A 13,177-nucleotide genomic window follows, 5' to 3' on the forward strand; every position below is an offset into this window, starting at 1 on the left:
AATAGCTGGCGCCATTCTTGCCTATAACTAGAAGATCATACAGATGCCTATTAGTCCCAAGCCGCTACCTCATTGGTTCCTTGAGGTTCATTCATTCATTTATTTAGTTAACATCAAATTCATGATAATACTGAATCAACAATTTGCCGCCATAATACTCGATTTGCAGCTGCAGCTCTCCAACGTCGGTCACGCCCAACACTCGCCAGATCACGCTCCACCTGGTCCGCCCATCGTGCTCTCTGCGCTCCACGCCTTCTTGTACCAATCGGATGGTTAGCAAACACCAACTTTGCAGGGTTGTTGTCCGGCATTCTTGCAACATGCCCTGCCCACCGTATCCTTCCGGCTTTGGCTACCTTCTGGATGCTGGGTTCGCCATAAAGTGCAGCGAGCTCGTGGTTCATCCTTCTCCGCTACACACCGTTCTCCTGCACGCCGCCGAAGATCGTCCTTAGCACCCGTCGCTCGAAAACTCCGAGTGCTTGCATGTCCTCCTCGAGCATCGTCCACGTTTCGTGCCCGTAGAGAACCACCGGTCTTATTAACGTCTTGTACATGGTACATTTGGTGCGGGGGTGAATCTTTTTTGACCGCAGTTTCTTCTGGAGCCCATAATAGGCACGACTTCCACTGATGATGCGCCTTCGTATTTCACGGCTCACGTTATTGTCAGCCGTTAGCAAGGAACCGAGGTAGACGAATTCTTCTACCACCTCGAGAGTATTCCTTGAGGTTCCTTGTAGTGAAAAAAAAAAAAACACGGGACAAGTGGTGAAACTCTAGACGTTTGCATTTAAATTAGAAGCGAAAGCTTTCAGACCACCACCCCAGCCTATCCATGTTTCATAGATTTATTTAGTAGGTAATGAAAAACAAGCTTGAGTGGTACTTTCTGGTTTTCAAGGATCTGCTCATGAATAAGATCACCGGTCGTGGTTTTGTATTGAATTATAATTATAGCTCTTCAGACTCTGAAGTTCAGAGGTACAAATTTGAAATCAACTCTTAAACATCATTTACACATTTAGTAGCGCTCAATAATTTTCTGGAAATTTCGTTCACTATTTGATCCAACGTTGATGAGCTACATATTCCTTTAATACAGTCGCGCGATTCAACCACGAATCTGTAAAAACGTAAAATTTATAAATGCATTTCTTATTTGAATTGGAACCTTTGTCTTACCGGCATTGCTCCACAGTGTTTGGAATAGATGATATCGTTCCGGTGGCTTCTGAAGGTCTGCATCCGATAAGGTTTGCTTGTACTTGACTATAACATTCACCGAATTCAGCACTATTTATATCTATAAAAGGAAACAATCAGTTAACTACTACAAGTTTTTTCATATGAATGTAAATATACCGTAGTAAAGCTGTCCGCTATCTTGGCAAATTAAGTTGACAAGTCCGTGTAAAATGTCATTGATAACAGGGGTCAGCTTGTCGTGAGCTTCTGTCGTACACTTGGCTGCTCCTTCGATAACATCTTCAAAACAACTCACTGATTCATTTACCTTTGGGCAAATTCTGAAATATAATTGCTTCAATACACTAACTGTCCACACAAAACCGCAATTCACCTGTCGAAAAACTCCTTCCTCGATTCGTAATCATCGATCGGCGGCAGGGGTTCCTGTTGAAACTCTCCCACATGCTCAAACAAACAGGCTTTGGCAGGCTCGACGGAACTGAACAGTTGATAAAAACCTTCATCCGATCCACTTACGTTCACACATCTTTCTCTGAACAGAAGAAGCGCTACAGTAGCAGCATCTGGTGGTGCAGCTTGGATAACTAATTTGTAAAATTGCACTTGTTAGTTAAGAATGTATACTGTGAATAACAAAACTCTCCGTTAAACCTCACCTCCACCGAATATGGTTGCAACTGTTAGAATAAATATCAGCGCACCACTCATATTTGAATTTCTTGTTATGTCTTGTACTGCGGATGGTTGTAGGTAGAATGGAAGGTCCAGCGTCGAATGTTTCATTATTTATGGAATACATTTTGGCTGAGGGTGTTAGTTTTGCCAATTTGTAGATTTTTGAATAAACAAGTTATCTTTGTTACCAGTTAGACTTGTTTGAAAATATTTAATCCTATGTTTTCTACAACTTAGAATAATCTAGTATTTATATTCTTAGCATCTATTAAAGGTATTCTGGATAGTTTTTTATGTTTATTCTGCTCTAAAACGGTTCCCTCAAGTTCGACACATTATCAAAATCTGCTTCCTAAGAAATATAGAATACGGTAGCAAGGATTGATTAATGATACATGTTTCACTAACGTGACACATGACATACATGCAGCGAATATTAAATAAATAATAAGTTGGAAAAAAATATCTGCAAAAAAGTCCTAAATGCAAAGCAGTCGCATAAAGTACATACTTTTGAATTGTTTGAACTTACGTGGATGACAAACGTAAATGTACAAGCTCACGTAAAACTTTTTTGTTTTTTTTTTTTCAAACATTCCAACCCTTGAACGCTTGGCCATCACACAACAATAATCTTCGTCTCGTAACTTATATAGATATTAATTTTAACGAAATGCACGTGAGACACCTATCCGATAACAAGAAAGGTAGACAATATAGGAAATCAAACAAAACTTTGAAGATGCTCACGCCACACGGTTAAATCAAAATGTGGATGTGCTCATCGGATAGCTAATAGGGTATCGCGCCACTTGGGCGGTGGCTTCTATATTCGCCTGTTTTCCACTATAACTCAGTCAATTTGAACCAATTGACTTGACATATTGTACACGGGTAGATACTATACCTATCTCACCACATTCCAAAAGTTGTGTCAATTGGTTCAAAATTGACTGACTTATAGTGGAAAACAGACGAATATAGAAGATACCGCCCAAGTGGCGCGATTCCCTAAGACAATTATGTATGCATGAGTTGTATTTGCTGATGGGTAAAACCAACGCGTCATCTCGAGCGAAAGATTTCAAACAAATTGAGCGAAGCGAAGATTTGGTCGCACACAGTCGATCCATTCCAGTTAGCACTTCAGCGACGAAGTGGTTCATAATGTACCATAAGGAGAAATGGTATAAGGTTGACCTGAGGTTGGCCACACTGGAAAACACTGGAAAATCTGAAGAATTCTTTAGTAATGAAGTTTCATTCACTTTAATTACCCTACAAAAAGTTGACTTTAGTCTATACAGCCTCGATGTTATTGTACAAGACCAGCGTGGTTGTGACCCTAGCAACTAGGGAGGTTTATGAAAAAGAACCTTGGGAATTTAAAACCACCGGTAACACTTTGGGATCTCTAGTTAATCAAAGTTCTGGTTTTCTGGTCAACGACCCTTTGATTCTTGAGCCAGCTACTCGATTTTGACAAATATCTACATATTGTTAAAACGAATGATACTTACAAACTATACATGTCGTGGTATCAGAATGAGTTTTCGTAATCCTGAAATTTCTATGTTTTGACGACAGAAGCTTATGCAGCTATATATGGTGTTTATTGAACCCCTTTATAAATTTAATATTTAGGAACCCTCCTAATAAGTTTGTTCTTTAAGAGTGCCTGGAATTCATGGGTGCATTTCTGGATATTGAGAATATTTTTAATAACATGTACGGAAGTCCTTAAATAAACTTTACATGTTCTTTATTTCAAGAGGGATTGGTAGAATCCAACGTTATTTTTTACCTCTCAGCTTAATTCAATGCTCTATTGTCCCAGAAGAGGGTCAGCTAAAAGCAACTGACGAAAATGTGTAAGTGCCGGGGCCAGCACCAGCACATCAAATCGCGGCGATTAAACAATAATCACATTAAAAAAATAAATATATAAACATAGTGACTGTCCTAGTTTGTTTAGGACAAATTACGAAATTCTTCAGGTGGAGGGGGATTCCGGTCGAGCGTTACGGTTTAAACAAACAATTGAGGATTTTCACACAAAAAAGCGTTTTAGCCTATCTGGCATGAGACAGACAAAATAAAAGTTTTAAGCGTATTTTGATCTATGGTCTAATTCATTATTTCCCTTAACCCTGTGTTCATTTCGACATTTCGACTTTCTGTCCTTTCTACCATTTGTCCTACCTAGTTATTTTTTTGCCTTTAAAATTTTTGTTCCTAAAATTTGTAATTATCAATGTGTATATTATAGAATATACCTCCAGCAAGCTTTTGAACAAGCAGATGGAGGTGATCATTGCGATACACAAACATGAGAGTGTTTTGAGTTATCAAATAATATCGAATAATATAAAATAATCCTTAATAATCTTCACAACATGTGCATTTCTTTGCATTAGTCGACCAAACCTCATAAAAAAATTTCAAAACAATACATTTCTGTATGTCTGCAAGCTGAATTATTGTTGTATTGTAGATTAATAGCATTCATTCTTGCCTAAAGATAGTTTCTGGAGTTTAGGGAAAGTTTTACCTATTATATTAACCATGAAAAATAAACTCGCCGCATATCACCCTAAAATTGATAAAACTCATGTCAAAATAAATTTCACAAGTCAAAAACATCACAACAGCATAAATCAAGAAGCAAAAATTGTGAAAATTTGGCGAAATTTTGAAGTTTCAGAATTAATTGCTAAGTGGATCTTTTTTTCTGTCATACCCAATTTTTAAGCAATATTCCCAATCTTATCAGAAATCATTTCATTCCTCAAGAACCAAATATTTATCAACACAGATCACTAAAACAATGTAAAATGATTGAAGTGCATTCATTGAAGGATATATTTTATCATTTTTGCATGTATTTTTCACTGGAAACAGCAATCACTATATGGTGGATCTTTTTTTGTGCCGGTCACTGTAATCATGTTTTATTTTTTTGGTGTGTTGTTAGTTTGGCAAGCCATTAATCGCGCATGAAAATGTCTACCTTAATTTTTTTTTTCTTCTTCTTCTTGGCGTAACATCCACAATGGGGCAAAGCCTGCTTTTTCGCCTAGTGTTCTAGGAGCATTTCCACAGGTTTCCGTCCGCGTGTGTCTAATTATGTGTGAAAGTTTAGAAAAATCTACTTTTTTTTGTTTAGAGAAACTTTACCGTTCTCGGCATTCGTCTCTTAAATTTACCTTATTGCTACGTATACCTATGTATTATTATGTGAAACTTGTGTGAACCGTTACCTATTAAACCCGGAAGAAGACAACGGCAGGTATATGAAAGGCTCTCAAAGTAAAGTAGCACCTATCCTGGTTTACGGATCTCAGCGGATTGTCATTATCTGCTCATTGAATTGATGCAAATCCGATGAATTGCGAAATTGTTAATTTGAAGAGTTCGACGATCTGATGTAACCTGAATGAAGAGTACAAAGTTTCCCAACCCGTTTCAACAAATTCGGTGAGGTCCATCCATAGTTCATTACTTTTGTGAATATTTTTGAAATTAAAAGTTCAGATTGGGCTGAAATTATGTCTATTAACTAAAGCGAACATTTTTAATCCAGTCGCATAACTTAATCATACACTGAACTCCATACTACTCCCGCACCAAAATCCCACCTCCTTTCTATTTACGAGAGCATCACTGAGTCGCTGGCATCTCAATAAATATAGACGAACATTTAAAAAGGGCCTATCTACTTTGCATAAACAAATATATTTTTGTCTCTGTTGGGCCTATCTGCATCCACCCACGCACATCCACACCCTTAATCAGAACGAGTTCAAGCTATCTGTTAAGGGTGTTGAAGTGCGTGGGTAGATGCAGATGGGCATACACTAGGCGCCCCTCCGACTTTTGCCAAAATTGGGGAAAATCCCTCCCTTGGCGCCACTTATGTGCACGGGCCTGCCTGCAGAGACAGAAACATGTTTGTTTACAAAAAGCAGATAGGCCCTTTTCAAATGTTCGTCTAGAAATATATATAATCCCTTCCTTACTATCCCTTCCAATCCATATAACATATTTCTTATCGTTTCAGAGAACGAGCTTTGGCGCTTAAGCCTTGGCTTTTTAGCCAGGACACAGTGTAAATGCCTGTGCCCCATCACTGGAGCAAAAATGATCATGAGATCACAATTTTTTTAGCTACGTCACTTCCAACGTTGGTGTTTAAATATACTAAAACACTTACATACCAACACATTACATGATCTACTCAATTACACTTATACAATTTGAATCTTTTCGCTTCACTCGCTTATAGTGGATCCCAAATCAACCCATTCCAAATATACAGCTCCTTGACACCTACGCGGGCGTCGGTGAGTTACTGACCTCTTGTATGTTAGACGGTACAACGGTGCACCCCTCTATCAACCACCTTGTGCTGCGAAATCGCGCACTTCTATTATAAAGCGCATACCTTGTATTTGATATACTTTGTTTTCCCATCTGTCAATTAATGAAACGATTCACAACGTCGCCGCGTGCTTTTATATTCGTCCCCGATAATCCCGTGTTTTCCCGGGGTTAATTCCTCCGAACGGCGTGATTCCACTTCGTAACCTACCTCTGGTCTCACAGGTTATGGGCCCAGTGGAAGTTCCGAGGAATAAGTGTTTTTTCGGTCGATTTTTCCGGTGCAAAGTTGGTCGCGATTCGGCTCGATTTCGGCGGGAGCCACCGCGGTGCATTAGTGTGCGTGTGCTTTGCCGGACCGAAAAACTGTTGCTCGCGTGTGTGTCGTGATGGAGGCGTTGAGCAAATTCTCCAAACTGAACAACCAAAACTGGCAGTCATGGAAGTTCAGGATGGAGATGCTCCTAATTCGCGAAGATCTTTGGTACACGCTAGTTTGAGAATACCCATTAATGGGTATTTTAGTACCCATTTCCAACTAAAGTGGCTTAACCCATTTAATGGGTTAAGTCCATTTACCCATTAATGGGTTTTCGCCCCAAACTTCATAAAATGGGTATTTTTTACCCCGGTTTACATACTGAAAATGAGTAAAAATGCCCCATTGGAGAAATGTTCCAGATTGAGGTTAGGGATTTAAAAGTTAGACAATAATAGAACAATAAAAATAATACAATTAAATTACACTATAGAACATATTTATTAAATTTTCTCGTTAGATACACATTATTTGTAAATCATTCTCCTCATCTGCAGCTCCTGAGGAGTATATGTAAGTCAGCCGTACATATCTCTTAATGAGAACGCCTTTCAAGTCTTTGTCGCCTACAAATAAAAATAATAATCTGATAAGTTTATCGCTGAACGAGTCAGAAAATTTACTTACGTGTTGAATAATAGTGGTGGAGATAGGTATTTTTCACTGCTTTCTGATGTAAGTTTAAACTTTATTCAATATTTTTCACTGAACAAGTCGAATTACAAAACACGAAACAGAAATGGCGGAGTGACGGCGATAAATTTTGTCAAACTAACTTGCTTACTATTTACCCATTATAAGCTTGAGAAAGCGAACTTCATAATGGGGTTAAAATACCCATTATTTGCTGTCAGAAATACACCCATTTTTTGACAGCCCAGTACTGTTGCAAAAAATGGGTGCTTAGGACCCATTTAATGGGTATTACCGAACTAGCGTGTATGTGGTGGAAGATCCACAGCCGCTGCGACGTCAAAGTGGTCAACCGATGACAAAAAGGCGAGGGCTACCATGGGGCTCTGTATTGACGATAATCAATACAGCCTCGTGAAGGGTGCGACGAACGCGAAAGACTTTTGGAAAGCGCTACGTCATTACCATGAGAAGGTGACGGTCACCTCTCGAGTGAGTTTGCTACGAAAACTGTGCAATTTGAACCTTGTGGAAGGCGGGGACATGGAGGCGCATTTGTTCGAGGTTGAGGAGCTGTTCAGTCGACTGGAGAGTGCCGATTTGAAGCTGGAGCAGCCGATGAAAATTGCGATGATGCTTCGCAGTTTGCCCGACTCATACGGCGGGCTCGTGACAGCGTTAGAGAGTCGCTCTGACAAGGATTTGACAACCGAGCTCGTCAAATCGAAACTCCTCGACGAAAACGAAAGGCGAAAGGAGCGGGGTGGTGGATCCTCGCATGAGCGCGTGATGAAAAGTGACGTGAACAGTGTAAACAGTGTCGCGGAAACGGTGTGCTTCTTTTGTAAGAAGAAAGGCCACCTGCGGCGTAACTGCCGGTTGCTGCAAGCGAAGAAAGAGCCAAAAGAAAAAGAGAAGAGCCAACACAAGGCGAAGCAAGCCAGTGCGGAGTGTACCAGTGCGATGTTGTTCATGGCGTTGGAAAAACACAGTTGTGATTGGGTTATTGATAGTGGTGCGACCGCTCACATGAGCAACAATCGAAAGTGGTTTCACTCGCTCGACGAAACCGCTACTCCGGACGTGTGGCTGACGGTTCCACCGTGAAAGCTGCCGGAAGAGAATTAGTGATTGTGTTTGGGGTTGATGGCTCTGGGGGTAAAGCGGAAATTACTCTCGGCGAGGTGCTGTACGTACCGTCGCTGAGCAGCAGCCTCGTATCAGTGCCGAAGCTTACCGTGAAAGGACTGAAAGTGATTTTCGCGAAGAACAATTGCGACATTTGTGACGATTCCGGGAAAATGGTTGCCAGGGGTTTTCTTCGTGGATGTGTATACCATCTACAAGTGTCCGAAGTCGCGAGAAAAGTGAGTAGTGCTCAACACAACGAGTTGTGCCAACATCAGTGGCACCGAAGATTCGGGCACCGAGACCCCACGGTAGTGCAGAAGATGTGTGCGGAGAAGCTTGCTGATGGTGTTAAGGTGAAGGACTGTGGAATCCGCCTCACGTGCGAGGTATGTCTTGAGGGTAAGTTGCCTCGAACGGCCATTCCGAAAACGGCCGAAAGAAAGTCAACACAAGTCCTAGATCTGGTGCACACCGACTTGTGCGGCCCGATGCGCACCACCACACCGGGAGGAAAGCGATTTCTCATGACGGTAATCGACGATTACAGCCGGTACACCGTCGTGTACTTGCTCAGCAAGAAATCCGAGGCGGCCGATCGACTAATGGAATACGTCAGGTATGTAGAAAACTTTTTTGGTAGAAAACCACGTATTGTACGATCAGATGGCGGGGGCGAATACGTCAACGCGAGACTGCAGAAGTTCTTCGCTGCTGAGGGGATAAAGGCCCAATACACCACGGCCTACACACCCCAGCAGAACGGCGTCGCCGAGCGGCGCAACCGGTACCTGCAGGAAATGGCCACGGCGATGCTGCTCGATGCCAAGCTGGACCATAGCTTCTGGGGTGAGGCGGTTCTTACTGTGGCGTACCTGCAGAACAGGCTGCCGTCGAAGTCGGTCGATGTTACTCCCTACGAGAAGTGGCATGGCAGGAAACCGAGGTTGGATCACTTGAGGGTGTACGGCAGCAGCGCGTGGGTTCACATCCCATCGGTGAAACGCGGAAAGTTCGACGGGAAAGCCCAGAAGCTGGTATTCATCGGCTATTCGGACCAACACAAGGCCTATCGATTCGTTGATCTGGCCACGCAGAAGGTCATCATAAGCCGAGACGCGCGGTTTCTCGAAATGGGCGAGGCGGACGATCGAGCTAGCGGAAAGGGAGTCTTGGATGAAGAGGGCGGCATTCCGTTCACACCGGCACGGCAACTGGAGGGGCGGGCTGACCCTGTACCAGGCGAAGAGTGCGAAGAGTCAAATGACGAAGATTTTGGTGAGTGTGAAGAATACCTGGCGGAAGAGGCAGAGATGGTAGAAGATCCCTTGGCAATCAAAAACGAAACAATGAGTGACAATGACAATCCGATGTATGATAATGACAATTTGATGAGTGACGATGACAATTTGAAATCAGTGAGTGAAACGCGTGAAAAGCGGAAGAATCGTGGCAAAACGCCCAACCGGTATTCCGACTTTGTGGTGGGTACAGCCCCGCAAATGGTGAAAGAGCCGGTGTCCTACAACGAAGCTGTCAACTGTGCGGAACGTGACTCCTGGAGGCAGGCGATGGAGGATGAAATCCGGTCCCATGAACGCAACGGAACCTGGGAACTCACGGATCTGCCAGCCGGCCGGAAGGTTGTGAGAAGTCGCTGGGTGTTTAAGGTCAAGCAGAATGAAGCAGGAGAGGTATCGCGTTTCAAGGCTCGTCTGGTGGCCCAAGGCCACGTGCAGAAGTTCGGCATCGATTATGACGAGATATTCGCTCCCGTTACTCGTTATTTGACATTGCGTACCTTGTTGGTGATTTCTGGGAGAGATCGGCTGGTATTGAAACACCTGGATATCCGGACAGCTTATCTATATGGCAAGATTGAAGAGGAAGTTTGCGGCCAGGAGAAGAAGGTATGTCATTTGCGAAAAAGCATTTACGGACTTAAGCAGTCCGCCCGTTGCTGGAACAAGAAGCTATCCAGTGTGTTGAAGGCAATGGGCTTCACTGCAAGTTCCACCGACCCTTGCTTGTACATCGCGACCCGGAACGGACGGAAAGTGTATCTCCTTGTATACGTTGATGATTTGTTGGTCGGTTGCGCAGTCGAGGAGGAGATTACACGGGTGTACGAGGAACTGAAGAACCACTTCGAGGTGAACTGGCTTGGGGATCCGAAGTTCTTTTTGGGGTTGGAGATTCGCAGAGTTAAGGACGGAGTCTTCAGTCTGGGTGTACAGCAGTACATTCACAAGTTGATCCGGAGCCTAGGACTCGAGAACGCGAAGGTAGCACGAACACCCATGGACTTAGGCTACCTGAAGCTGGAGGAGAAAGGTGAAGAATTCACGGATAACACGAAGTACCGTAGCGCAGTAGGTGCCCTGATGTATATCGCTACCTGCGCTCGACCCGATATCGCTACCAGTGCTTCCATATTGGGAAGGAGCTTCGAAGCCCCGAGAGAGAGCGACTGGACGGCGGCTAAACGAGTCGTCCGGTACCTTAAAGGGACTGCTGATTGGCGACTGAGACTTGGAGGAGATGCAGCTGGCAAGTTGGAGGCGTTTTCCGATTCCGACTGGGCCGGTGATCCCAGAACCAGGAAGTCTATGACCAGATATGTACTATTTTTCGGAGGAGGAGCAGTTACCTGGACGAGTCGACGACAGGACTGTGTCAGTCTGTCATCTATGGAGGCTGAGTACGTCGCCCTTGGCGAGGCGTGCCAGGAGGTGATGTGGACAAGGCGGCTGCTTCAGGATTTGGGCGAAAGGCAAACGGACGCCACCTTGGTGCACGAGGACAACCAAGGGTGTCTGAGCTTTGTTCAATCGGAGAGGACATCAAAAAGATCGAAGCACATCGAGACTAAACAGTGCTTCATCCGTGACTTGGTCGAACGTGGAGTCGTGAGCCTCAAGTACTGTCCTACAGAGGTTATGAAGGCGGACATCCTTACGAAGCCGCTCGGTGCGGTGAAGCACAACAGATTTGCAGAACATCTTGGACTCGTGGCTGATCGAGGACCTTACGTTGAGGAGGAGTGTTAGACGGTACAACGGTGCACCCCTCTATCAACCACCTTGTGCTGCTAGATCGCGCACTTCTATTATAAAGCGCATACCTTGTATTTGATATACTTTGTTTTGCCATCTGTCAATTAATAAAACGATCGCAACGTCGCCGCGTGCTTTTATATTCGTCCCCGATAATCCCGTGTTTTCCCGGTGTTAATTCCTCCGAACGGCGTGATTCCACTTCGTAACCTACCTCTGGTCTCACATTGTAAAGTAGCATCACCACATCCTTTCCTATCCTCGTAACGGAGAAGATGGGCGTGGCCGGCAATGAAAGTATTAATGTATGTTTTTTACTTCAACCTCTGATAAATTAGCTGTTCCTGACAGAAAAGGGTAACCTCATGTTTCTATTTGATCGATGAAAGTGTGAACGGTGTGACGTGGTATGTTTCTAAAATATTTTATTTTCTGATTTTGCTTTTATATATTTTCATGGAGGAACATATTGATTAGATGCCACTGCAATTACAGGAACCTGAATAACATTTCATCGCTCGGTCAGGTACGGACTCTTATTCGACATCTGCGAAAAATGACAAGCTCATCACCTTGTGTAGTACGCTGCTTCCGGGAGATTGATGGCGTGAAGTCAGGCTCACGTGGTAGTTCCCCTTCGGGATAAAGTTCATCAAAGAGCTGCTTTTCTCAAAGGTGAAATCATTTACTACGTAGTGTCCCTGGAGAAAAGAATTATATTGGAAGCATGAGCAAACAGACTCTTGGTTTGATGGATGGGTGGATTTAGTATCGTATAAACCATGGAAAAGATATGATGGAGGAAGGCTCGATACATTATAGTAGTAAGTAAACTCACAGGCTCATATGGGCACATCAGGCCAAAACTGACAAACTTTTTCGCTTCCGTTGAAACAAACCGTATAAGAGGATTTTCAGCCAAAGCAGGATCGGTTTTACACGTGTCTAGTTTCAGGTCAATGATTGGTGTGTACGACTTCCCCAATTTCTTGGAGAATACTGGTGTCACCTAATGGCATGACAAATGTCAGATTACATTGATAATAAACAATCACATTTTATAATTGTAACAGTCACTTACCCAGAAATTTCCATCGATTTTCTTCAACAGATCACAATTCATACCAATGGAATACACACCACCATCGACTTTGACATTGATTTTTCCTGTCACATATTCCGGGTTAAGGTCGTAGGTCAAATTGGAGAAACGGACGCTTGCATCTACCTATATGGAAAACAGAAAATTTTAAAAGTAACACAAAATTCAAATTTTTATTAAAACATTTTGATAACCATGTTTACCATTTGCGCAGAGCAGCAGGCGAAAGCCAACAAAGTAATAAGCTTCTTCATTGTTCGAACGATCACCTGTACTACTAGCGTTCCAAACTGCTGATGCACATTCTAACCGATGCCGTATTTATACCCGTTCAAAAATGGCATTGCTTCAGTAGTAATTACCAAAAACTCAGATTATCTACTCGGCCATTAGAGACAACTTCCGATGGAAAAGTTTTGAATGAATTTAATGGACACAAAAGCTAAAGATCGATAATGAGGAATGGCTTGGAACGCTTGAAACCTGATTTATTGCAGCTCTGTCATTTTAATTTTGGCAGAAAATACGACGATATACAATGGACTCTTTGTAATATTATTAATCAGATTGACTGGCCAGACCCTTTTTTTGTTGTCCATTTGATTTCTTCCGAATATTGGTTCATTGAAATTTATTCAAGATTGATTAACCCTTCAGGACGCGCGCCGT

General features: G+C 42.9%; 2 protein-coding genes across 2 annotated transcripts; both read right to left on the bottom strand.

The window, feature by feature from the left end:
- Positions 1-763: 763 nt before the first annotated feature.
- On the bottom strand, positions 764-1,992 carry LOC109623244 (uncharacterized). The gene is made up of 5 exons (XM_020077734.3): positions 1,872-1,992; positions 1,586-1,799; positions 1,369-1,532; positions 1,189-1,309; positions 764-1,129 (listed from the first exon to the last, which is right to left on the bottom strand). The coding sequence occupies exons 1-5, from the start codon at positions 1,921-1,923 to the stop codon at positions 1,009-1,011; spliced, it is 672 nt and encodes a 223-aa protein (XP_019933293.3). The 5' UTR covers positions 1,924-1,992; the 3' UTR covers positions 764-1,008.
- Positions 1,993-11,817: 9,825 nt separating this feature from the next.
- Positions 11,818-12,812, bottom strand: LOC109429252 (uncharacterized). Its single transcript, XM_019705164.3, has 4 exons — positions 12,712-12,812; positions 12,488-12,634; positions 12,245-12,415; positions 11,818-12,107 (listed from the first exon to the last, which is right to left on the bottom strand). The coding sequence occupies exons 1-4, from the start codon at positions 12,760-12,762 to the stop codon at positions 11,943-11,945; spliced, it is 534 nt and encodes a 177-aa protein (XP_019560709.2). The 5' UTR covers positions 12,763-12,812; the 3' UTR covers positions 11,818-11,942.
- Positions 12,813-13,177: the final 365 nt, after the last annotated feature.

Source organism: Aedes albopictus, chromosome 3 (assembly GCF_035046485.1).
Source record: "Aedes albopictus strain Foshan chromosome 3, AalbF5, whole genome shotgun sequence".
In the NCBI taxonomy this organism is placed as follows: Eukaryota; Metazoa; Arthropoda; class Insecta; order Diptera; family Culicidae; genus Aedes; species Aedes albopictus.